General features: G+C 41.6%; 1 protein-coding gene across 4 annotated transcripts in view; it reads right to left on the reverse strand.

The window, feature by feature from the left end:
• CMSS1 (cms1 ribosomal small subunit homolog) overlaps window positions 1-27,906 on the reverse strand; it is a 245,831-nt gene that overhangs the window by 10,803 nt on the left and 207,122 nt on the right. For 3 of the 4 annotated variants that reach the window (XM_054828172.1, XM_054828181.1, XM_054828163.1), the window contains 3 exons: window positions 8,240-8,340; window positions 3,413-3,484; window positions 298-427 (listed from right to left, as the gene is read on the reverse strand). In XM_054828172.1, the coding sequence (XP_054684147.1) occupies window positions 298-427; window positions 3,413-3,484; window positions 8,240-8,340 (303 nt within the window). Of the gene's footprint in view, window positions 1-297; window positions 428-3,412; window positions 3,485-8,239; window positions 8,341-20,496; window positions 20,727-27,906 lie in introns of those variants that run through there. The other variant, XM_054828153.1, reaches the window with a different exon arrangement.

A 27,906-nucleotide genomic window follows, 5' to 3' on the forward strand; every position in this document is an offset into this window, starting at 1 on the left:
CTTGGAAGCTATTATTAGGAATCATATATTTCTATTAGAAAAGTGAGCTCCTGAAATTAATACTTTACAACAAAAGGACACATTTAAACGATGTTTCTTTTCATTTCTGTAACTCCAAGAAATCTCACATTTATTTCAAAGAAACTAACATCTCTACTTAAACAGCAAATTAATATACAGTATAAGACAATATTTCCATAAAAAAGTACAACTCAAGACCTATCCCCCAAATCCTCTTTCTTCTGCAGAAAAAGAAAAAAACCCCATTATTTATCTATTAAATATAGGATAAGTTACCTGACAGCTTTAATTCCTCTATTTCAATCACTGAACGGTTTTCACCAAAATATTGACTAAGCAGGTTTTGCAGATCTGCAGGGACACCAGGTTTTGGAGTGGATTTTTCCAGAATATCAGAAATTTTCTTCTAAAAAACAAAGTAAAATGGGTAAGTATGGCATTTTTGTAATTTCTGCTCTTTGGCTAGCTAACAACACTGTAAATAAATGTTCCTCCACAACTTTATACGGTTATATTGGCTTAATTACAGCTTAAATAGAAAAACACCTTACAACGGACAAGATTCCCTTCATCTTTAGTGGGAATGCAGACTTCAGACACAAGTTCAGATACTTTGATGAGATGATCTGTGAGCCCGAAGCCAAAAATATCTTGTGCACTCACCTGAAGTGCTACCACAACAAAAACATAACTGAAAGCCGGTTTTGTGAGTTTTGTTATTGTTACACTTGAGTATCAGTTTGAAAAGTGAAGGTTTTTTCATAATTTTAAAAAATTTATTATTTTTAAAGCATAACAACAGGAATTGTGTGGTTGTATAAGTCTTGGTTACAACAGGGTAATTATCTATCTGTTTTGGAAGGAAAGATGGTTAGCTATATTCACAGAATACCATGCAAGTGTGATGAAAATGAGTTAAAAGCTCACAAAACCAGAAGTCAAGCAGAAAGAACTGAGCAGTTGCTTTGTTCTTCCAAAATGTATAATTTTTTAAAAACCAAACTTTAAAGCCAGGACATAAGTTCATAATGATTGTGTTTTACACCTTAGGAATGTTAGCTAATAACAGGTCTGAATTTTCACTGAAGTGAAAGTGTTGCTGTATTTTTCCCCATAATTAAAAGGATCACGGGGGGAGAATAGCCCAGGGTTCCTGTTATCTGAATGATCTGCCAGCATTTAAGAAAACAGTAGATTTTCAAGGATAGAGATGGCAAGAATGTGAAGGTTGTCTTGTTCTCACTGAGAAGTGGTTCATTTGTGAAAGGCCAGATTAAGGTTTCTCAGCTGCATAAGCTAAACTGCACTTGTCATTATGAGGATACATGGCAGCATAAGCCTAGAAGTGAAAAGGAGGAGGAGAACGTGGCTAGGATGGAGCAACAGCGTATGTATCTGCGAGGCAAAGTGAGATTTCACAGAGATGAGGTGGGCCTAGAAGTATTTTTGGCAGCTTTGGAGGTGTGGTGGGTACCTTCAGTGCAAGTTCGGCAGGCTAAGGTTGAGGATGGTGAAGATCAATGGCAATTTTGAAGAGAGCTATAGCAGGCACCCACTCCATCCCAGCACCCACTCCCTCCTCCTCTTCCATTCTCCACCCCTCCATCCTTCCTTCTTCCCCAATACACCCCAAATATTCCCATAAGGGCAGCATAAAGTGCAGAAGGCTGAAGAAGGAAGAGCCATTTGGGGGCTGCTGAAGCCACTCTACCCTACAGCAAAGCCAAAGTAGGCAGCTGCCTCTCCCAGCCATCTGCCACTTTGGCCACTGCCTGTTCTACCTCTGCTAAAACCAGCTGTGTGTTTCCAAGACCCCAGTTGAATCTTTGACAGTGGGATGCGCAGAGATGCAGTGCTTATGCCTTCCTCTCGGTCTGCCTTTGGCCTGGTGCAAAGCTCTCTGCAGTCCCCGAAGACTTTCCAATGGACGCCTGGCTGTTTGGCAGGTTTTTTGCAGTGCCTGAATCAGTAACATTCCTTCCCAAGTTTCACCCTCATTTGGCGCTGTTGTATTTTTCTACCATGCAACAACTGTCCTCCCAAAGAATGACCAGAGGCCATCTGCAGCACACACAGCCTTTGCATGAGGCCCACAATCGAACTTCTTCATTGTCCTTCCTATCAACCACAAACACTCTTCTCTAGCCCCACAACTTGCCTCTTAAGTGACCCACATTTGGGAACCTCTGATTTAGCAGACAGCAAGACAGACCTATCAGGCTCTCTCTACTTGGTAATTCAGCGCAAGGCGCCGTTCCCCAGGACCATTACGTCATTCGTTGGGCCACTTGGTTCCTTCAGGAAAATTATGGCACTCTGGAGGGGAGAAGCCTGATACTAATGAGAAATTCCGTAAGAGCAAGAGCAAGGACACCTGAGCAAACTCTCTTCCTTCAAGGAGAGCTGTGGGGAAATGTTCCTCCTGCAGGAAGTTTTATTATTTTTCTTCCAATTCATTCCAGATGCTTAAAAGCAAAGGGGTTTTTTTCCCCCCTTTTCCTTATTTTTGGAGAGACTTCTTTGCTTGGAACCCATAGATCAACCTGATAAATATTTCCTGATGGATTTTCTGACAGGCTGTGTATGTCAACTTAGTGGCCTAGCCCCACTGAAACCAAAGGTGTAACTAAGCGCCTATTGTTTGCCTGAGAACAGGGTCTTTTTGTTAGGTCTGGTTCACCAATCTGTCATGGGATGCTTTTGCTCTGGCAGCAGTGGAACAAGTACCGTGGTCACTTCTGCCAGAGCTGCATTTAAAGCTAAATCCCACTCTTCCCTCTTCCCATTCCGTGGATGATTAAGAGGCCTGACATAATATAAAAAGGCCACCTCTCAGCCTTGTGAGGGAGACAACTATTTACAGTCTGTCCTGAAAGACAATTAACTTGCCTGGTGCCATGTAATTTCCATCTAGACTGCAGAGTGTGTTTGTCGTTGAGGGTGAGGATGGAGCACGGCCAGAGGGACAATACAGAGTAATTATTTATATACTTATGCTATAAGGAGAAGAGTGAACAAGGACAGCTCTTGGCTCAAAAGACGTCACAGCAGCTGGAGCCTGACCATGTCGCTGGAATGGGGCAGATTCTGCAGCAACTGAAATTCCACCTTTCTTTGATGCAGTTACATTTTCCTGGTGTGCAACACTTGCAAGTCGGGTGTAGACATATACAGCCCTTGAGCAGAGTACAGACACAATGCCACAGTTCAGGTTGGGAATGGATGTTTTGAGTGAAGTCAAAAAAGTAAGAATTTCTATTCTTCTCTAAAAGAGGCTGCAACGTTATGACCATGTTACTTCTCATCGTCACAGGGTTGTTCCAGTTTTGAATCTTGTAACAGCACATACACCCACTGCCCAGTCCCCAAACACACTCTAGGACATTCATACCTTTTTTCTCCTCTTTGCCTTTACAGTGCTCTCTTGTTTTTCTTCAGGCTGACTTAGAAAACACTCTGTAGGCTGCAAAGCACATATTAAAAAAAAAAAAGTCAGAAAAAAAAGATTCAACATCAGATATCCGATCACTTGGGCAGGAGGAAAATGTCACCAAAGGGAGGTAAGAGGGAATACATAAAGTATAATTTTGGGTCAGGGAAAAACAAACAAAACCAAGCTTCCCCACCTGTAGAAGTGATCAAATTCTTACAGTTACATTTATCTGGAGTAATTTTGGAATGGAGATCTACATTGTTGTAACCAAGTGGGGAATAAAAGAACAGAAAATTGAAATATACAGGTTGTAGTCACAATTCCATAAAATGGTCAAAAGCAGGTTTTGATACATTAAGAAAAAAATCAAGAGAAAAACATGAAGTTCATAAACTTTGCCTTTTTAATCTCTATTATTGTGTGTGATTGTTTTTCTAAACTTTGCCAATAGTGCTTTAAAATAATTGGGTCTAAGGTGAGCATCCAGATGGTGAAAGATACCACGGAACTGGACAAGAATAATTGGAAACAATGACGCTCTCAATTTCCTTTTACATTTGTAGTGCAAAATTTAGGAAAACATGTTTCAAATTTGTTCTGCCCCATTCTTGTCTCCTCATAGCAGGCAGGGTCAAATACAGACCAGAAAAATACACGATGCATTTCAGAATAATCTTCATCCAACACGTGTTGCTATTATTAACTCTCTTTTGTGCCTGAGTGAGCAGGCTGAACCGGTCCATTTGTAGCAAAGCCCCTGTTCACATAAGCCAGGGTTAGGACTTCTCCTTAGCCACCTAAAATTGTCCAAAACAGAGGAAGCAAGCCACAGGCTTTCCTCATTTTGGGCATGCCAATTCTCTTTTCTTTTGCCTTCTTAGGGACTTCCACTTCATGGAAATGCAAATTAATCTACACAGATGGACTTTAATAAGTCACTTGATGAAGAGCAATGGGAAAACAGACTGAGTTGCAGGAAAAAGCTCCTTGATACCAGGATGCATTTGGCTGGAAAAATCTGCTCCTGAGTCTCATCACATGGAGCATTAAAAGCCCAGGAACATCCAGCACTGCTCCCTGGGGAAAGCCTGGCAGAAAAGTATCAGCAGGAAAGGGAGCCCAACCGAAAGCCAGAGAAGCTGCTCCTTTGTTCCCCTGTGAGGGCAGCTTCAACAGGGCCAAGAGGGTCAAAGGAAAACTAACAGAAGGTCAGAGTATCTGGAGCCTTTCTCAGCCCTCCTTGTACTTACTGCCTCCCCCTGCCCTTAACGGGAGGACACTTCATGACAACCCTGACCAGCACATATGTGCATTTCCAAGTCCACTCTCATATCTTTATCAGAAGCATTTTGTGGAGTTCATATTATGCCTATGTTTTCCTTTTCCTCCCCACTCCCCTGGCTAATTTAGCTATAAAAACCAGGATACCACCATGCTCAGCACAAACAAATGACCTATTGCTTGCTCCTGCTTTCTGTGCGGTGATACGACCACAGCCACCATTGCATTTGCAAAGGCAGTAGTAGTACTGTACAGAAGTGGCCCTGAAACTGGTTGAGGTTTGCAATGATACTCAGGAACTACCAGAGAAGATTTGGCTGGGGACTGGCTACAGCCAGCAAAGCACTCTACAGCTAGGGCTGGAGTGTAACGCAGCCTGGATCAATACCCACCCACGAGAAGTTGCGATAGGGACCGTATCTTGCCTCAACAGCAGAGACCTGTCCCTGTGACTTTCTTGGACATAAACAGATATTACCTTCACTAGAAACCAAGGGAATGACTGCAAGTAGAAACTCACTTCAGCTAACAAAACTGTTCCAGGGTTAATATAAGCTTTTTGTTTTTATTTTCGGTTTGTTTCTTTTTTAAAAATCTCTGTCCTGACTCTGTTTCAAGTGCTTTTAAAACACTAGCATACATTTCTTCATTCCTATCCCTACCATTAGCATTCCCAGACATTGAGACTGAAACAGCTACCCTCTGCCTTCAGTTCCTGCTCTACCCTCACACATCCCAGCTGTCCATAGATACTCAAAGACCACTTGCCAGGTGTTTTAATCATAAACTCCATGTTCAACATCATATTTTAGGCAGAGAACAAGCCTTTCGACTGATTTAGTCAAGGGATACTACCAAGTAATCAACAAGCCAGAAAGGGGCCAAGCTGAATCTCTTTCCTCCGGTAGAATACGATGGTTCTCTATCCTAGAAAGAGCTACCACTCTTTCAGCGTATTGGAGAATGCCACTCATTCACTTCAGGCCCATTCCTCCCTTCACATAGATTGTGAACTGTTTTACATAAATCTGCAAAACACTCCCAACTGGTATCTGCATGAGAAAGGAATAAAACTGTGCCACAGAGCTGAAAAATTTTCTCTAAGAGAAACCAAATTTTCTCACTGATAACCCTTTATTCAGATGTTTAGAAGTATCACCAAATGCCATGGCTTCTTTTCTGAAGGCAGTATGTAACCCTTTCTTTGCACAGCAAGAGAAGCACACAGTAGGCTTTCAGTCAACACCTTGTTTCCCCAGAGAAGCACGTTAAGACTCTAAATTATCTCCTTTACAACAGCTCATAAATATATATATTTAGGCATAGTATACTATTAGCCCAGCAATACTAAATCCACTTTATTCAGACATTAAAAATAATGCCATAATACAAAGAGAAACATCATGGTGGTGAATGGCTGTAAACTTACACCTCTCTGATGATCTGCAGCCTAAAATATTTAAGCATCTGATCTAGACTGAACTTCTGACCCTTACCCAAATGTTAGTTGCCTACCTACACATGCAATAGCTCTTTGCATGCCACCCTTAAGAAAAGGTCATTTGCATGTTTTTCTTATGCAAGACACAGAGCAGACAACCTACTGGTTTTTGACATGGCTTCCTTGTGCTCTGTGTTTTTATGCTATTTTTACATGGAAGTTCTTAAAATGCAGAAAACAGGAAATTTGTGCTGAGACCACTGATTTATGAACTAAAATGTCATAAATTCCTTGTTTGTTAATCATAGACAGAGCATAAAATATTTCCTGTATTATATTTCTAACAAATTTTTTTCTTTACATGTTGCCAAGTTACTGGAAATCCAAACGTAGAGTGAAAACATTCTTTTGTGTGTGTGTGTGTGTGTGTGTGAAAGTTTACATTCTAGGTCAGCCATATACTCTGACTTTCGGAGTTTGTGACAAAGTAAATACATCAATGCGCCATTCAGATTGGAGGCAAATTACTCATTTCATTGTAAGCCTGAGGACAGCCTGCAGACTAGAAACATAAATGTTGATAATTCTATTTGCTTGTCTCCTGACTGGCTTTAAGGTGCCAAGTCCACTGCAGAATAGCGTCCAGTCTGTGAATAAGGCAGGGATGAGTAAAATGTGTTATGTTATATGCACCAGAACTACAAAACTACTAGCTTCCCGTAAATACATCTGATTTTACAAGTGTTTTGCTCTAAAAGACGTGCAATAACACATCCATGACTTTGAGCTCCAGTAAAGCATTGCCTCCTGGAGTTTCGTGGCTGTACATCAACTTACCCCATTCCAAAATGCAGACTGGTATTCTTCAAATGACAGGAAGAGCTGTGGCAAGTGTTCTGCTACAGCTGAGCAGTTCCAGTCCACCTTGGCAGGATAACCTGTGTTGGTTATCCTTTCTAACGTTCTCATAGAAAGAGCAAAGCAAGTCCTCCAAACAATCTTAACTTAGTTCTAAATGCTTAAGTGAAGATAATGGTGATTAAAAAGTGGCTCCATAGGCATCCTTACTGAGTTGAAGTCCTCAGCATCTGACCCCTCGGTAGAGCATGTACAAAGACAATGCAGCTTTCTGCTGTATTGCTCGGTTCTCTCTTTCCTAACCAAAATGGGGAACCAGTTCAGATATTTGGCTCACTTCACCTTTGGTCTCCTTGGAAAGAAACCCAAAGGCTTAGTAATTGCTACTGTGTTATTTACACTTCTCTGTTACCAAAAAAAGAACATCCCTACAAATGGTTTTCACCTGGGCAACTGCCTAGGCATCACACAGTGAATTTACTATTGACCTAGGACCAAAATTAATATCCATAACCTCAAGGAGACATAGCTTCCAATATCATTTTAGCTCTTTGACAGCCATTCAGTAAATTCTCCTGTATGGTATCAGGAAGACAGAAGAAATTTACCTTCAGACAAAAGACTTCTTAAAATCAGCTGACCTCTAGATGACTCTCTTTTGCTCAAGTTGGAGTGATGCTGTCTGTCAAAGATCTTGCTGCCTTTTCCTTGGCATACTCCATGTAATGCTGAACAACACAGTTCCTACTGGTTTTAAAGGAAGCTTTTAGTAGTGCAAGGCTATGAAAACATCAATCCATGTAGACCTAAAGTCTTCTTCACTTGGACCTTGCACTGGGGACATGATTGGGTAGAGATGCTGTACAAAATTTAAATATAGTCTTCAAGACCTTGTATGTGCAGGGAAAGGGAAAAGATGAGAGGGGAGGACACTCGGTAGCACCATCCAGGCTTTTATCACTAGACAGTCACTTTGTAGGACACAGGCCTGGCAATCTCAACTCACACAAGAGTGAAGTTATTATTGAAATGTACTGTAATGTGATCACTTCCAAATAAGGCAAAATAATTTAATTGAAAAATCTTATTACATGAACAGATCAGACAAACAATGAAGAAAACTGGCCCTTTACTGAACAAAAGGGGACTATGCTTCCCTACACATTATCATCTCTGTGCTCTACACAATTCCTAAATTTACAAACCTGCTTTCTTTTCTTTGCCACAGGAGGTTTGGAATCTGAATCATGATGCGCTGCTGTCCTGTTATCGCTTGACTTCTCAATAGCTTCGTCATCTGAAGGATCTAATGAAAAAAAGGGGTGGGTTTGTTACTGTTTTTCAAATTCATCACCTACCTTTGCATTCGAAAACAGGGATAAAATCTTCAGCTGAAAGCTTCTCATAATAATACAGTCTCAAGACTGATAGTAAGTACATTCCTGTAATAGGATCTTTTATCATTTTAGAACACTGGTGTTTGAAATTTATTCTAAGAAAAGTCCCAGGTTTCCCCTCCTCTTCACAGTATTACATCCGACAGGCAATATATTTCTTTATCCTTCTGGAATGCTGCACAGTTAGGTGCCGTACCTAATTTTTCCGAAACCTCCCTTGAGTTAAGCCAAGCAGTGAACAATGAAAGAAGATGTTTTTGATAAACTACACCTCAAGTTGTATGACATCTCTCTGCATTATTTCAGAACAAGAAAAACGTAATCTTGGATCCATAGCACTGCATTCACCACACATAATTACAGACCTATCTCATTAGACCTCAAAACAAGCAATAGCACTGCTGTTGAAGCCCAATGGCATTATGGTCCATAGGATCACTGTAAAAATGTATCTTTCTTGCTAAGTCTGCTGACACTTCTTCCAGAATAAGTCATCTCTTCCTACTAAAACAAGTCTTGCAGATGAAGAAAAAAAATAAAGCAACCAAATGCACACGAAACCACTCCAGCCTCTATCTAAAAGCCCAAAATACCTACTGACACTGATTACCTACAAGAGGAAAAATTGTAAGATTCATACAATGTCCTATCGTATAAAAATATAGGCAGACATTTTCTGCAAGTACATTTTAATTGTGTGACTCTTACTTCAGTAATAATTAGGCAAAGGCACCATTCTCAAAGTTCAAGCACAACGTTCACAAGACTAAAAAAGGGCTATGTTTTAAAAGAAAACTATTTAAATTAAGATGTTTCTACTCATCCTCTTCCTGACCTCTTTTCTACAGAAAGACTTTTGGTGAAAAAAAAAAAAAATCCACAGCAACAGTTCCCTCTAATAGTGCTATATTAATGCTTAAGATTTGTTGTATTCAAACACAGAAGTTTCTGCAGGGGACTGAATTACTTCCCTGATGATTGCCATAAGCATTATCATCCGTTGAACTGAATAATTAGAACTGAATAATTCAATTTCTGTATCTGGAATATATCCACCCAACAGGTACTTACTCATTATTACAATCTCCCATATTCTGAAGCTGTAAATTGAGAGTTTCAAGATTGTTTGATTATTTTGAATAAAGAGAAATATTACAATTTCTTAAGCATCACCCCAAGTATGGATGATTTAACTACATCTACGCAATCACTAGCTGTGAGCAGAGTAAACCGAAGACCAGAGAACATGAGAGAGAGAGAGAAAATCAACTATGGCTGGTATTTACTAATTCCATGTTGAAATAGGTACCTATTGAAAACAGGTAAGTGAAATACCATGTGAAAGATATGTCAAAGAATTTAAGTGAAACATAAGTAAAAGGATATGAAGGGGAATAAGGAATCTTTATTCATCCACAGATGCAATATTATATATTATACAGCAATAAGGCAGTGGCTTTGAAAATCCTAATGCAACAGGACGAGTAACAAAATGGGTACAGATTTATGTCTGGAAAGATATCATCTTGGCACTTCCACTCCTTTTCCCGCTTTGGAAAGCTTGTGTAACAGTCAGCATCCTAAAGTTGGGTTGTGATAGCTGTTAAGAGTTCAAAAAAGTTTGGGAAGTTGAAAGCTAGCAAGTGAAGAAAATCAGTGAATGTTTTAGCAGACTGGATGTCATTTGTCATGAAATCTTACTTGATAGAGATTAAATTCTTGGCAAACTGAAAAAGCTCTAGAAACAGAGCAGCAACTGAGAGGAGAATTTGGTTTTTGTCCAGTACAACTAAGAGACTCCTAAAAAAGGGGGTTAGATAAACATGTTAATGAACTTAATTCAGACCAAAATGAATGCCATGGAAGAAACGGCAGCACTCGTGTGCATCTCGACGCAGGATGAAGACATATTCTGAAATCTTAAATGGAAATCCACCAAGAAAAGCCCCCGCTTTCCAGATCTAGAGCAAATGCACAAATGTGTGCACCAAGTGGATGCTGCAGCTCAGCTGGTCTATTTGCTTCCTTCTCTTTGCAGCCACAGCCATCGAATCAGTGGCTGCACGGACCATGGCCACCCAAGCGCTAGATCCCACGTGGGGTGAGTGGCTGGTGGCAGGGGAAGAGCAGGGATGTCACTTCTGGCAGCCCTTTACCACAGGTTAGCTGTAACATTAAGCTGCCCCTTAAGCTGGTGCTAAGCCAGCCTCGGAGGACAGTAGGGAGCCGGCCATTCTGGGATCTCTGCTCAAAGGACATGAGCAAGGGAGGTGACAAGTCTAAATCTCAGGCTTACTTGTACACTAGGACGTGCACAGCACCGATCTCCATGAGCTGCCCTCATGAGCTATTTTCCCTCTCTTCTGAGGGACAAATAAGAGTTAGATTGACTCTTCTTCTGAGCTGCCATTTAGATCACGAACAAGAAGAATGAACAGCTGTCCCCAGCATGACTGCCACTTTTGCTAGAACATCACTGTTACTGTCCCAAGAGTGTTCAGACATTGCCTGAAGGTATAAGGTTTTCTGGGAAAGTTTATTGGCTAACAGAAATAAAAAGGACAGAGTATTCCAAAGCACACTTTTTTAAAAAAACATCATCAATAGTGATATGGATTTATGTTATTATAAATTTATTATTAATACACAAAAAAAATTAATACATCTAGTCCTGTACAGCCTAACACATGGCGGCCTGTGACCAAGAGAAGAGAGAAAGCTGAAGGTTTGGGGGACTAACAAATTTCTTCCTTATATTACAGCTCAAATATCTGTGTCAATCTACTAGGTTCTTTCTTTCTGCTCTCCCAAGGATGTCTGAATGCTCCTGCACTACATGCCTGCCCCTGCACACCAACAGCTCCTTCCCTGCCCTACTCTTCTCCAAAGTCACTGACCACTTATGTCCTCTGGCCACTTTAGAATCTCAGGTATGTACTTCATTAGAGGAAGCTGAAAAATTACATCATCCAGCATATTCCTCAAAGTTTAAAAGGTGTCTTGGTAGCTCAGTGTTACCGCTGTGCATTACCACGGGTTTGTTTCCCTCTTTATCACCCTTCTTCTGGCAAATTTCTTGTGCTGCACTTTGGTAGGGCAGCTTCTATGTTTGAGAACCCATCACAGACTTTCGCCTCTTCTGCTCTGACTCCAAAGATAATGGAGGAGTGACCAGCTTTTACGCACACCAGCTCCACAGACCCGGGGTCCTGAATGCACTACATCCACACAGGCTGTGGAGCGATGATACAAATGAAATACATCAAAGTAATCAGAACTAATTGCCTCTTTGTCCCTCTTGCTCTCCATGCTGAGCCTCAAACACCCATTCCAGAGTGTATCTGTGCATGCCTCACCGAACTGAATTGCTGAGCCAGCTCTTTCTCAGCATATTTACTTCACATGGGACATAAATGAGAATTGCATAAAATAGATTCAGAGGAAGCTGCCTGTAATCTTTAAGCATTCCTTCTTAAATCCCACTTGGCGTGCTCTGAAAGGCAAACAGGAGTCGTCTAAGTTTTAAATAACCTCTTCTCTTTCTCATAACTAAAAGATACACTGCTAGCAATAGCAATCTAAAACTGGACAAATGGTTTCCATGATCTGAAATAGCCTGACAATGTATCACCTGTTCACTGCCCATCTGAGTTTTGGACTGCACTTCGGGATGCAACGTCCTTCTCTGCTTTCAGCAAGAAGCGAGAGAAGAGGAACTCCATGTCCAGTCCCAGGCTCAACAAACATCTGTGAAAACAGTTCAAATCTGAGCATCTTTCTGCAGTACCCAAGCATCTTTATTTCATATAACAGTGAGACTTTTCATCTGTTCCAGAAACGGCCATTCATGGCCCGGTCAAGACAGCAGCTAGTTTTGAGCTGTGATTGTTTGTGACACCACGTCAGCTTCCGTGATGACAAGAGCGTTTTGCTGCTGGCACTCAAGTACCACAGGCCAGACTCTGCCAACCATGCTCATATTAAACAGTGCACCTTCCTCTACAAATAGTTACCTTGATGTCAGTGAGGTTATTCACAAAATAAACCATAACTCGATGTGAATAAATGCAGAAGCACCCTGCTCACAGGTCCCAAACATGTTTATATCAGAGCACTGCTTCTTGCCCTGCTTTGGGGTGTGAAGCTGCCCAGGAGACTCATCTCTGCCAGAAGAGGAGAGAACACAAATCCTTCCTTAATAGTACGTTGGTGCAAATGCAGAACCTAATTGATTAATACAACATTGACTTTCATCTATCTCCCTTGCGGTGCAAATGGGCGGACGTGCAGGTGATGACAGAATACGCTGCTGAAGGGGTGATGTTGTTCAGTGCAGCAAAACTCCAGATCTGCTTCCTGCGACACATGGACCTCACGCAACCACAAGGCTGTCAAAGATATATACACATGTCTAAGTACATCAATCTATATACTAAATATATATATACACACCTATATAATACATACACGTCTGCATGTTTATATACATGCACATAAATAAGCAAGCACACAGATATTTAGATAATTTACCAGGTTCCCTTCAATCATCACATTTATTAACTAATATATTCACAAAGAATGCACATTTGCTTTATTATTTATACTAGTATTTTTAAAGGCAGACAAGACCTTAAAGATGTAGGAGGTAATAACACATGCCTTGATGTGAATGCAATTTTGTTTGCACAAAACAGCTAGTACATACAAATTTGTGACTGCTAGGCTAATTCACCATTACTGAGACTTCTGACCTTCATGTTCTGAAGTGTTTAATAAAGGAGTTACAGTGACCACAACATAACTAATTAATGCTTTTAAGGACTAAAGTTGACTGAAAAAGTGAAACTCTTCTAGGCAGCACACCTCCAAATGCCCCAAAATAAAGACAAAGTTACAACTGAAAAGGAACAGATAATAACCTTAAAGTTCTTTGGAAAATGCAACTTGTGGTTCGAGCCAGCCTATGACTGAAATAAAGATATAGGAAACTCACAGAAATGATGCCAGCTATGGGAAGTTCCTCACAGGAAGAGAGGATGAAGAGAACAAAAGGGTTTTTTTTCAGAGAGAAAGGAGGCACAGTGCTTACAACTCTTCATAATATAGGAACAATGAACACGTAATTAAAAAGAAAGCTTGGAATAAAAAAATATTCTTTTGCGTACAAACTTAAAGATAACCGAAGGAATAATTTCCACTAGTTTTTTGTATGTTTGTTTGGTTTTTGTGGTGGTGTTTGCTGTTGTTGCTGTTATTTGTTTTATATCTGGAAGTTAAGTGAGATCAGACATCTATCTGGTATCCAGAAGATCCCCAGTGATGCAGGCCAGTACAGGACAAGTTCTTTTCTTACCGTTAAACTAATCTCTGTGATGGAATTTGGAGGGAGCCTGCCTTACGCATCCATGAGGGAGACTCCCTCAACTTTCATTTGATGTATCTGGCACTGCCCACAGTCAGAGACGCACTCCGGGGCAGAAGAGTCTCTGGGTCTGAACAGAAATCCCTGCTTTCTCCCTTATGCTCCCATCAGGGCTACATACCAGTACTAGAATTACTTATATGAAAACAAAGTTTGTATGTAATATATTATTCCCCCCTCACTTCCATCCTCCTCCGACCATTCTAAAATTGCCTCATGTCTGAAACCAGACTTTAAACAAAGGATGCGTTTTCTGATTTTTAACAAAAAAGCTCTGTACACTGTGGAAATAGGTTTTTTTATTTGCTATGCTCTCTTTCTAGTTTCAGATATGTTATAGGAAAATATGTGCTTGTCATTACTCTGTAGGTGGACACAGTTCATTCAATTTGGTCGTGCTATGATGGATTAATTTCAGGCTGCTTTCCAGGCTGTTTTTATTTATTGGTTGATTAAACAGTACTGATCTGTGTTCATTAATCTGGGGGAAAAAATATTTCTCAGGGCCCCCAGCTTTAAATTCAGCAGATCGAAAAATATTTGATGCTGAGTACAATGCCAAGTCTGTTGGGCACATCTAGAGTTTTTTCTTAACTGCCATTTTAGATTCCTTTTGTTTGGGAGGAAAGGAAGAGAGGGGCAGAGAGGAGGTCAGGGAAAAGAATAAAATTGAATTCTGAGACTTTTTTATTATTCTCATAGTTTTGCCATTAAAAACTGGCCTAAATCTTCAGTGAATCAGATTAAGTAATCTTAATATCAATGCACTATGAATTTTTCTCATTGCGTCTCCCCTGCACGTCCCATCAGGTGCACACAGTGCAAGGTCAACTCATTTTCTGTAAAATGTAACAGCTCTCAGCAAAACTGGCTCCCAGGTCCCCGTTCATCTTTGCTTAGTTGAGAAGCCTCCTCTTGCCACCACAGTTGTGCTGATCACGGCAACTGGGCTAAAAGTGGCGATGACAGTATTTTAACATACCACTACAGAATCACTCCTCAAGGCAGCAGGGACCACGAAGCTCAGGTGGGTCTTGCCATGCTGCCCACCAGTATCCAAAGGAACAGATGAGGTCTTTTCAATGAAAGAGCCCTGACCGGGGGGCTGATTAACTAAGAAAAAAGGATGAACATTTTAAATATTTTAAAGCATTCCAAGCTCAACTACTTCCCCAAGAAAAGGGAAAGTTGCCACGTAGCAGCGGGAGAAGCAGGCACGGAAGCCAGTGGTGCGGAGTGGCAACAGGCAAGCAGGAGTTCAAACTCCCTCCTGGACAGATCCCAAATTACTCAGTTGTGTGTCACTGGCGCTGCTGATCTCAAAAGAGGGATCGCTTTCATGTCTACCGGGACAATCCTCTCTAAGTTCCCTCTCTATAGGAAAGTCCTGCTGAGAAGCCTAATAATAGCTCAGATACCCCGGAGCCCAAGGGGTAAAGCCAACTGGCTGAGCAATAGCTATGAAGCTTTTTTGAGGATCTCCAGACCAGCCACATGGAACAGCTAAGAATGCAAATTTTGTCATTACTATGGTTCTTCAGACCAGTTGCTGGCTATTTACCATGATGATTCTTTAGAAATTGCCAGTAAATGAGATAAAATGTTAGTTACAAAAGTAATCTGTTCTTGGGGAAGATCACTACATAGCTACTGCATCAAAAATAGCTATGACAGTGTCAGTACCCTCTTCGTTTCTCCAATTGCTCTGACTAAATTAGAAAGGGTCTGCTGGCACCCTCAGAAAGGCAAGTAATTCTCCCCATCGCAGGCACACATCGCCTGCAGTGGCACAACTGAGAAATCCAGATGTCAGATTACAGAAACAAAAATCATCCCCTTACCTCTTTGAATAAGGATTAGCTAAATCATTTTAAACAGCACAGTAAAACAAGATTTAGTCTTAGAAATCAGTAAGAGAAGACATATACTAACAGGAAATGAAAAATGAATATTTAATTGCATTAAAAGACATAATATTACAGCTCAGCGAAAATCTTTGATGCAAGGAAGAATGACAACATGGCTAAGCAGAGCGCCGCTTCAAAAATTAATGATCATCTTTTTTTTTTTTGTTTTGCAATTTAGTTTTTGCAACTCCAGTTTTCCAGTTTTAAACACTGATGAAGTTTTCATACTTTTCTCACCAGGGTCATGAATCAAATGAAGTGCTTTTACTTATAAGGCCTTAAAATACTTGGGTATTTTGACCATTTGGAACTAAAGAGAAAAAACTGTAAATGAGCTGGTACCTGTTATTGTTACTCAGAGGTAAGAAGTTGCATGTGAAGCTCTGTTGCAGGTGACTACCAGTTAATTACCGTCCCTTTGTCGACTTTCCCTGTCAGTCTATTGCAAGAGAACAGAGCCACCTCCCTGCCTGGGTGGATAATCTCCGTGGTAATTACATGTGGTGCTGGTGCTCCATCATCCCAAACCAGCAACGGTCCCCCAAGGTCTGGGCACTGTTTTCTCCTTCCATTTCTATGAACTAAGGACTGAGCAGAAACAGACACAGTCCTATCGAAAAATCAAAAGTGCTTCAATTTTGTCCCATTAGGTGACATTCAGATGGAGCATAAGCTCCTTCCGCTCCATCCAGCCTAAGCCTGCGCCAAGCCAGAAGTTCTTGCAAACAGTCTGTAGGAATTCCCTGTGATCGTTTCTATACACTGGCAATAGCTTGTACTACAAAGACAAAGACAACACTCATACAAAAATGTAAAACCCTTCCTTGGGTAGTTCAGAAGGCACATCTACCACAAACAACTAACTTTCCCCAATAAATCTGCTGACAGGATATTCAGTTTAGGTTCCTCTTTCTTACGCTGAATGGCAATTTAAATGAAAATCACTGCCTGTACAAGCAGAAAAGAACAGGTCTTAATGCAATAATATTAATTTTCACTATACGCTGATACGATAGCAAAATTTTAGCACACAGACAGAACTATCTGCCATGCAAAGGATCTCCCACAGAACATTTCTAACAACTACTTCTTTATTGCTTATTTTTAACACTTTCTCTTTAATATTCAAAATGGGTACTTCCAAATTCATTTTTTGACACATATTGACTTGTTGATTGGGAATGAACAAAAGATAAAATAAAAGCCGTATCAGAGAATAAGACCAGAGGAAATCCTCTGTTGTACACATGTAAGCACAGAAGAATAAACTTGCCCAGCTTGTAGTATAGTGACAACCCAGGCCTATTCATAATTTGACTTTTCAATTTTATATATTGCCTTATAAGACAGAAACATGTTAGAAAAGACACAGAAAGTGACTGATCAAGTGTAAAAGTAGTAGGCCGCCCTCCTAATGAAAACAACCCTTTCTTTTCTGCAAGACAAGGGTTGAATTTTACATCCTATCACTGCGCCTCAAACAAGGAATAATGACATCACCAAGGTAAGAAGGGAGAACTCAATATTCATTTAGTCACTGTAGTTTTAATACTCATGGTAAGCAAAGGGCAAACAGAAAGATTTGACGTAGCAGGAATATGACAGACCCTTTTATTGTTTGCCATCCAACTTAATTTCTTCATGACAGGCCTGCCAAACAAGAGCAACTGGACCCTGAAGATACAGTAATACATCAGCAGAATGCAAATCAGTTCTGTTTTCTGCTCTATTACCCTTCATCAATGACACCATGAGTGAAGGCTCCGATGACATCCACAAGTCCCTGCAGTATCCTCATTACTCTTTCTTTTGCTCTCTCAAAAGCTATCCTCTATAGTGAAACTTCAAATAATCTCCTTAAATACCCAAATTCAGTTTAAAAGTATATTCCCGGAGAGAAGGGGAAGTGGGAGACTGTTTTGTTTGTAAGTAGCACCAGTTTTGGCTGTTTACAAGTCTACTAGAGGAACATTTACAAAATTAAATAATTAACCTTGTAAAAAGGGCTTCTCCTCTTTGGACAGATGCCAGGCATTATAGACGCTACAGTCACTTTAGAAACCACTCAAAAGGGTGCCAGAAATTCTGTGCATCTGTTTGTGATAGTAAAAGGACGCTCTTTCCAACTCTGAAAAGTAGGGGAATGAGGCAAGCCAGAGTGCAGTTGACCATGTTGAAAATTGCCTGAGACATTATGGTTCACATATCTCACCTCCTAAAATGCTCCATGGGATCTTTAAACAACTGCAAGTGCCTAGAAATTTGGGTTTAAGCAAAAGAAAAATCACCTCACAAATACTGGTTACAGAATACACAACCACAGGAGGGGGAACCCTACAAGGCTGGCTTGAAATAGCTACCAATCCCAACAGAGGCATCTGAGAGAGGAAACAGTCTGGCACCTGGAAACCCAAATCATTCCAGAGGAAGTGCTACCATGGTAGGCTGGGTAGTGAAAGAAAAAAATTGTTTAGAAAGAAGCAGAAAGACCATCCATCATCACAAGGAAAACACAAGTTATGGGCCCAGGAAAAGCAAGACACAAACTAGGGCCTGACTCCCTACTGCACGTCCCACTTGGTGGTGTGGAAACTCATGCAAAAGCCAACCTAAAGAAAACTTGAGTGTATACAGCTGTCAAACAAAATACTGTTCCATCCATCTTGAAGAAATAATACAATCACTCTTAAAGTCTTTTCCCCTCCTTTCAGAAAGTTCGCGTTACTGGGGTTTGGTCAAGCCCTTCACACGTAACGAGCACAGCTCTATAAAAGTCTCCCCCAAAATTAACATCCCTGCCCCTAAGCCACCCAGGACATTATTTGTATAAGCAAGAAACGACCCCTTCTCCAAAATCTTCATATATGAGAAGCGCATCTCACAGCTCCTGGCAAAGTCGGACTATTCCTGTGCTTTAGGACCCACTGAGCACTGCAATTCCGTCTTTTCCTAAGAACTACCCATCTATCGTGTATGGGAACTGCTCCAGCTGTTTGCTGCAGAAAGTGAAAAGGACCAACTTGTGCTGTACATATTCCCTCCCTTGCCCTCATCTCCGTTGTGCTCTGGATGAGAGGATCTGTGGTGATTTCAATATCCCAGCACTTGCAAGAAGGGCAGAAGCACAGTGCGGAGCTGGAATTGGTTGGGTTGGTCTGGATTGCATTCAGGGTACCACCCTGGAGCTAGGATAACACAACGCCATCAGTGTTTAATGATGTTGGTATCATGTACTTTTAGAATTTCACTACTTACGCAGCACTAGTACGTCACTCAACATTTGTGTATCTGGAGGCAGACTCATTCCTTTCTTGGGTCCTCTCTCCAAAGTCAACCACCAACATCTTTCATTTGTTATAATATTCACTCCTAACAAACATTTATTCTTGTTAACGGTGAAGAAATAGGTAAATTGGCAGGAAAGAGGAACTCGGATAAATCCATAGAACTACTTAATGGGTGGGCTCTAGCCTAGGTCTGACTATGAGCAAGTTTTGCCCAGGAATGTAGTATGGTTCCAGATGTGCTGTCTCCCTTAACACTGCCAGAGGTTCAGATTTTCTACTGTTCTTTTGCTATCCTGAGAAGCAGCTGTGGCTCACAGCTGTAGTTCTTATTGTGAAGGTAACACACAGAGTCTGGCTGACCCTGTGGACTTCAAGCCGATAGATCATGATAAAATTACATAGTGGAACTTGCCAAAAATAGTAGGCTTTAATTAAAAAAATATATAGCACACTTTGCAAAAACTTAACAGCCCAAATTATTGCTCATAGATACACGTTGCTACTTTACTGACCACTGATATCATTCGCGACTTTTCAGCTCACGCATATTTTGCAGACATACACATCTACAGTATAAGGTTATCATAACCCCGAAGTTTTCTCAGGTTTTCTCTGAATATTGAAAATTGCATGCATGCATATAACGTAGCATACACTTCAATATATGTTACCACCACCACCACATATATCCCACTGAAGAACAATACTGCAAACGAGCTTTTATCCCAACTGTCCTACATGTCTTAACACAGAACATGAGAGAAGAGATTTTGAGTTGCTCAGATTTCTGCAGCTTTTTTTATTCCGAAGTCTTCATAAGACATAGCAGTATCAGGTCCCTGTTTGACAGAGTATCAGGTTGACTCATATCAAGTTAAACTCTCCTTCAGGTTAAGAACAAAATACCCTGACATGTTGCCACATAGAGTCAGAGTGGCAAATTCCCCGGATTATAAAACATCTGTTGAAACGCAATTCCCTATCTAAGGCCCAAGGGTTATGTTTCTACACCTCTTATTCTCTCGCTTCCTCCTCCACCATGTACTACACATTTCTCTGCAGTCTGGTCTCTGATATTGCAAGTTGTAGTGTCCTTTTAAGCTACTCTAGCATCTCAAATTTATACAGTACCAGAATATACATTTGGGGGTTTAACTCACTTTTCCAAAAAGTCTTACTATAAGAGCAAGTGAAAGGAAGTATAATTTCTTATAGACAGAAGCTTTTAGGGAACAGCTACACACTCTGCTATGTTAAGGTTTTTGAGAAGAGGAAAGGCGACAGGCTTTTCATCTATGTCAGTACTCTCTATTTAAGAATAGCAATTACAGTGCAATCTCTCATCTGTACAGGTCTTTTGTGAACTGGCATGCGGCTTGTGTCTAAATGATCAAATAAAGCACATTCTGACTTGATCGGCTGCAACTGCCATAAAAATAGAGCTCATACCTACGTTCATTTGCTGCAAGCAGATGGTTGATTGCTTTTCTGTCCTTTTACGTTGCAGTCCTGTTCCCTTAGATCCTCTCTTTGTAGAGAATGACATGCTGGGAGGTCAGTTTTCTGACAAGGTCATCTGCCTTCAGAGTATGAAGAGAACTGCACGGAAAGTGGGTTGGGCTATATTTAGAGTTTGGTCCAACTCCGTGCCAAGGTCCCCCCGCTGTCTCGCTCTTGCAGCACCGTCTCAGGTCTATTCTTGCAGATTCTCAGCCCACAGAACACATGAGGAGAGGAAAGTCGCTCTGAGCTAGTACTGGATCGACGTTTTTGCAATTCGCTAAAAACAAGCTGATCAGGAGCTCAGATGAGAACTCCTTAAATCCCTCACTCTTCTAGTATTTATTTTTCTTTATTCAAGTGGATTTTGCCTTTTCAAGTGAATAAGGAGAGGAAACTGCCTGGGATACAGCAAAAACCAGTCTCCCGACCTAAGGTAAGCTTCCTTCATTTTTGTACTGTCATCACAATTAAGAGAGCAATTGATGATGAATGACTTGGATCAGATAAGCTTTGTTCTGCTAGACCAGTTCTGCATGTCGGTATTAAGGGATTTTTTTGATAATGAAATTCTCAATTTCAAAACATCAATTTTCATTATCACTCTCTAAAGGAAATGGGAAAATAAAAGGATATCAGCATGTGCAATAGAATATACATTGTCTGATTTTACCTGTTTAAATTAATGTAAAAGGCACACAGCTATGCCAATAGACTGTATCATTCTGAAAGTAACAGAAAAACAGATGTGTGACTATATGTATAATGATTACATATATAGATGTGCATTTACATGTGCTGAGTGATGTTTTATCCACATTATTTTGTACAATATGAGAAAGTATGGTTTCAGGGTTGCAATATAGGGCTTGCTGCAAATAGCACAAATATTAAAAAAAAATAATTTATTAGATGAACACATGCTCGAATCCCTTTACAGTTCCAAAGAAGTTGCTCGGCTTCAGCCAGAGTACAGGCAGGATTAAAGATCATATTGAATTTGGTCTCCTTTCCACTGAATGCTTTACATTGGTCCTGCATTGCTTCTCCTTTTAAAACCACATACGGCTGAACAGTTTTCCTCAGCACCATTTTAAACTGTTGTGATTCTTAAGGGTAAAAAAACTGGACAGAGCACAGCATCGCATGCCTGCCTGTAAGGAGATCCTAACACACTTGAGGTCACATGGACATCATGATACTGTGGTGTGGACTCCAACATGAGGAGATTGTTGTCACGTAAAGACACTCTGGAGCCATGGATTTAGCACTGGCACACACACGTACAGCTTCCTGCAAGGCAAACACACAGGAATGGTAGCCTGAAGAAATAGGGTAGAAAGCTCCACTTGACCCAAAGGTCCAAACATCGATGTGACAGCACCAAAAAGTTCTTCATAACAGAAACACCCCATAAAAGTCTCAGCAGAAATATCTGAAGAAAGGCAGATGGGTTCTAGATTAACAGTATGCAAAGGACAAAAGAAGTCACTAAGTCACTGGGAGCTCATCTAAGTCACGACAACTGGGTGAACCCCTGCACTTAGTTCAGGTCATCTTTTCTTAATGTATCTGCTGGTTAAACAATGCCATACATCAGGCTGAAAAAGTAAAAGATTACAAGGTGGCAAAAGTCTTACTAGCTGAAGATACCTCTCATTTTGGTTACACTCAACTCTGTATAAAATAATCTCATCTTCCTTTCCTTCTGACTTTTGTTTGGTAGTTTATGCTCAGAGTCATCAGTGTTAAGCTTATTTGGAAGATGTAATAAACACCATCCATTTCACAGAAAATACCTTTCTAGCAATCCTATGATGCTTTAACAAATAATAATAAAGGCTACATGCCATGGAGCCAACTTGGGCTGTGACATGTGATAATTCAGATTCATCCAGAAGGTTCCTATTGCAAGAACTCGAACAAGAGGCTGTGAAGGTTACTTAAGTGCTGCGAATGCATTCATCAAGTTCATCAGTAAGTAAAAGGCTTCACAGTATAAAAGGAACTAGTGCAGCCTAAGATTGGCAACAACCTTTTATAAACAGTTGTGATACACTATAGAAAAAAGGAGAAACAAATACATCTTTATCAATGTTTAAGTGGTCAGGTTATGCCTAAAATTATTGCTTAATGAATCAGCGTAGTTTTTGTGACACTGTGGCACCTCTTCTCCACTTGTGTGTGGGAAAATGTTATTTCCCCATCATCCCCATCAACGTTAAAGACATTGAGGGGTGGGAGTTGGCTTCAAATAAAGCAATATGGGTGTGACTGGCTTACAAATACAGTGTTCACAAAGCCCCTCCAGCAGAGGGGCAGGAGCGCTGCTGCGTCCCAGGGGCAGATGAGGACTGGCTTGTTTTGAAGGGAGGGTCATCACATCTTCCCCACAGGAGCTGAGCCTAAAAGGTCTCTGTCACCCAAAGCGGTGGAGGTTTGTTGGCTTACAGATGACAGGACGACAGCAATGGAAAATGGCAGTATCACTGCGATGATAAATATGAGCATGGCATTAGTGGAAGACATAACGGAGGAGCACATCTGAATGAACAGGCTTCATGTCTTACTGTAGAGAAACCTAAATCTGCTTCTAACCTCTTTCTAGTTGGGGTCAATGCTGCTTGGAAGGATTCTCCTCTTGTTCTCTTCCCTCCATTATAAATTTACAGCAGCAGCATAAGCTGGCTTCATCCTGCTAAGGTGTAACCTCTAATGCGCACAATGTGCCCATTCTAGTGGAGACCAATACAGAAGAGAAATACAGAAAAAAAAAATTAAAAGGAGGAAAGGATCTTTATTTCCTCCCCTAGTGCAAAAAGGAAAGACTGAAGCCCTTTGTTTCTACTAGGGAGGCTCAGACGGGGCTGAAATCCACTCTCCTCACTGGAGGTGGGAGGGCACGGCTACATGTGTTGACTGACCTCCTGCCTAAGGTTGTGGATGAGAAGGAAGACAAGGCTTGGCTGATGATATATGCTGCCAGCTGGCCAGGCAAAGCTCCAAGGGGACGTTCACAAATTCCTGCCCTTGGCACTGTCACCCTCAGCTGACAGGTGTAAGCAAGGCCAGAGCCAGATGGCTAAAGCCAAACAGCGCCAGGGGGATGAGAAAGTCCCACCAGCAGTCAGGTGTCTACTACAGCTCACCATATTTGTGTTCCTGCTTGGGGGCTCCCTCCAAACAACAAATGGTGCTGGGATTTTCCTCCCTCTCTGCTATCTCTTAGACAAATTGGACTGACAGAAACAAGCTGGGGTTTTGACAGGAGTCGAGGTGTACGTCAACTCATCCTGAAACAAGTACCTTTAGCAAGAGGCCCTGTCAGATGCTACAGCATCATTGGCACATGGCTCTGTTGTCAGCCAGCGGGACCCAAGACTCACCACGACCCACACCATCATTGCACACATAGCTGGTGCTGCAGCCAACATCCAGGCAGGGACACCCAAAAGGGGATGGAAGAGACTGTGAGAAGGGTGAAGGTGGCACCTACAGAGCCAGTACAAGAGTATTTGGGTACAGTTCTCTGTGTGTATGCTGGTGCGAGGAGGTAACACGATACTGACATGAAAATATCACTGAAATTTCTGCATAGAAATTCTCTTTCAAAACCCTTCATGACTATTGTCATGAAAATACTTTCCAGGAAGGAAGTGACAGAGGATGACATGCCTAAGCATGCTGCAGAAGAGATACTTATGGGCACTGAAAAATCACTAAGCTGTAGTTAAACAAACAGTTAATTAAATAATTGTAGTCATTCTGCTAAAGTATTTTCCCTTGAGACTTAGTGGTAACAGGGAAGGGGAAGGAAATCAAAGTTCATACTCTCAACAAGCCTCATAGCCTCAAGCTTTGTCTGACCTGCTTTCACAAATCCATCTCCCAAAATAGGAGGAAAAAATCCAACAACAGAACTTTTCCATAGGGTCCCCAGCTGCATTTTGCTCTCTATGCACCAGAGGCAGAGTGACACTTTGTTGTAGAAAACAGTTCTCTCTGAGGTGAGGAATAGCCTCGGCAGCCTGCATTTTCTTTCAGTCTGATACAGCATTGAGACTAATGGAAAGATCTCCAGCACTGTGTACAGTTGCATAGAGACAAACGACAAAGTTGCAGGTCATAGAGACCCACTCTCATTAATGGCAAAATGTAGTATTTTAGGCTAAGATGAAGCATGTCCTTTGAAAAATGCATTTATTTTATATGGATTTTCACATGAAGAGGAGAGCAACTATGACAGCTTTGCCTAAAAATGATGATGAGAATGAAATGAAACAACTGTAAGTAGTTTACTCAAAATGTTATAAAACAGCGCGGAGGGGAATGAGGCAGCATGTATATACCCAGAGCAGCGGTAGTTACCTATACTTGAAAACATGCTTTCAAAAGTATTTAAACACTGAGGACATAGAGCTGGCCACCTGCACGGATTATTTTCTCCTTTTCATAGAGCTGTTCCCAGCTCCAACTTTAGTGGCAGCTACAGAAGTAAGCTGAAAACAGAGTGCTCCAGTGGGCCACGCGTTCCTCGTGGCAGCGGTGGAGGTACAGAACATGCTCACGGAAAGACCCTTCCGCTCTCGGGGGAGCTCGGCAGGAGCTGGGAGCCTGGGAAAGCACCAGCACGGCAATGGCTGCGCTTTGCTGAAGCAGCTTCTCTACGAAGGGCGTATGCATGGCTTTCTGCTGCTCTCTGACATCTGCTGAGGAAAAGGATTATATGCAAGGCTAGACTGTATCGGTACCTTTCTTTGAAGATGAAGGCGGTTAAGTTTAAAACAATTCCCAATGAAAATCCCACCTATACAACATCGCATAGTCATGCAGAGAGAAATGGTTAAACCCAGGATTATACAAAACTAACACAAATTTCTTATCTTCCATTACATAAGTCTAAATTCTTTCAACCACAACACATTCACAGTGATCACTGCTGGGGCTAAAATGCCACAGAAAGTAATCCAACAACACTGAATTCTTTTGTCTCAAACGTCAGAGAGTGAAAGTGCATAAGCACAGCTGCAAAACTGTAAATTACAATTTTACATAAAATGAAACTTGGACTAAACATAGTCCTGCTAAAATAAATCTTTGGAGGTGAACTTTTCCATTTTTCACTCATAACCAGCTTTTTAGTATACCAATCTGTTCCTCAGGCATTCACTTGAACAGGAGAACAGTGTCCAATCTCTAGCACACAAATAACAGTAAAAAAATCAGTATTTACAACATGGTTGTATTTAGCACAGTACTTATGGATTTTTCTTAACCACCAATAATACTGCAGAAGAATACAAGAGCAAAGGATGAAAAGAATCATAGAATAGTTTGGGTTGGAAGGGACCTCAAAGATCATCCAGTTCCAACCCCCCTGCCATGGGCAGGGACACCCTCCACTAGACCACGTTGCCCAAAGCCCCATCCAACCTGGCCTTAAACACTTCCAGGGATGGGGCCTCCACAACCTCTTTGGGCAACCTGTTCCAGTGCCTCACCACCCTCACAGTAAAGAATTTCTTTCTAACATCTAATCTAAATCGACCCTCCTTCAGCTTAAACCCATTCCCCCTTGTCCTGTCACTACACTCCCTCATAAACAGCCCCTCACCAGCTTTCCTGTAGGCCCCTTCAGGTACTGGAAAGCCGCAATTACATCTCCCTGGAGCCTTCTCTTCCCGAGGCTGAACAACCCCAACTCTCTCAGCCTGCCCTCACAGGAGAGGTGCTCCAGCCCTCTGATCAGCTTCGTGGCCCTCCTCTGGACTCGCTCCAACAGCTCCATGTCCTTCTTATCTTGGGGCCCCCAGAGCTGGACACAGTACTCCAGGTGGGGTCTCACCAGAGCAGAGTAGAGGGGCAGGATCACCTCCCTCGACCTGATGACCACGCTGTTTTTGATGCAGCCCAGGACACGGTTGGCTTTCTGGGCTGCAAACACACATTGCCGGGTCACGTTGATCTTGTCCACCAACATCCCCAAGTCTTTCTTCTCCTCAGGGCTGCTCTCAATCCATTTTTTTCCACCCAGCCTGCATTTGTGCTTGGGATTGCCCCAACCCACGTACAGAACCTTGCACTTGGCCTTATTGAACTTCATGTGGTTCACATGGGCCCACCTCTCCAGCCTGTCAAGGTCCCTCTGGATGGCATCCCTTCCCTCCAGCATGTCAACTGTACCACACAGCTTGGTGTTGTCAGCAAACTTGCTGAAGATGCACTCAATCCGCCGTCCATGTCGCCCACAAGGATGTTAAACAGTGCCGGGCCCAGTACCAACCCCTGAGGAACACCACTCATCACTGATCTCCACTTGGACATTGAGCTGTTGACCACAACTCTTTGAGTGCAATCATCCAGCTAATTCCTTATCCACCAAGTAGTCCATCCATCAAATCCATGTCTCTCCAACTTAAACACAAGGACGTCATGCTGAACAGCGTCAAATGCTTTGCACAAGTCTAGGTATATGATGTCTGTCACTCTCCCTTTGTCCACCAATGCTGTAACCCCATCATAGAATGCCACCAAATTTGTCAGGCATGATTTGCCCTTAGTGAAGCCATGTTGACTGTCACCAATGTAAAATAATCCCCAAATGAATGACAGATGTTTTAGATACTCTCCATAAAGAGAAAATTTAAAAATCATGTGCAAAAGACAGTGAAAAATAGGTATTTTATATCAAGTCTTGCCTGCTTTTAAGAACACTCAATTTAAATAGAAAATGAGTGGCAGTCATTCTTCCTGTTACTATGTTTTATTCTGCTAAAATAATGGTTAGAGATGTCATCCAACACAACTTGATGTATACCATCGTAGGTCCACTCACACAATACCTGCCTAAGACAGTGGGAAGACAAGGAAATCCCACTTAGGAAGAAAGTGGGGTGGTACAGGATGAGCTTATCAGTCTACAAGAAAAAGGAAGGATTGAGATGATGCATCAGGACTCATACACTCAAGCACATGCTGCTGCTGTGTGGTTTGTCTCATGCAGCCAAGCCAACGGGCTGCATGTTCCCCACTGTACATTCACCCACCGACCAGCATCAGCCCACTTATACAGCAAGATAGCTCAGGTTGTGATGGAGTTTCTCAATATAAATAAGTAGACACCAAGAGATTGAAACTGTATGACCTCTCAACTCTTTTGCAACAGGAAACTTGAGACTCTTGAAGGGGGAAAAACAGAGCATTTGCTCCCCCTCACATCAACTTTCATCCGACCTCCAGCTGTCTGAGGTGGACAATACGTAGTCTAATTATAGGTTTCTTGAGTCTTCCTAGAGATTGTCCCCTTACTTGGACAAAGAATCTCACAAATCTCTTTCAGAGCACAGACTGTCCTCCATT

This window comes from Grus americana, chromosome 1 (genome assembly GCF_028858705.1).
Source record: "Grus americana isolate bGruAme1 chromosome 1, bGruAme1.mat, whole genome shotgun sequence".
Classification (NCBI taxonomy): Eukaryota; Metazoa; Chordata; class Aves; order Gruiformes; family Gruidae; genus Grus; species Grus americana.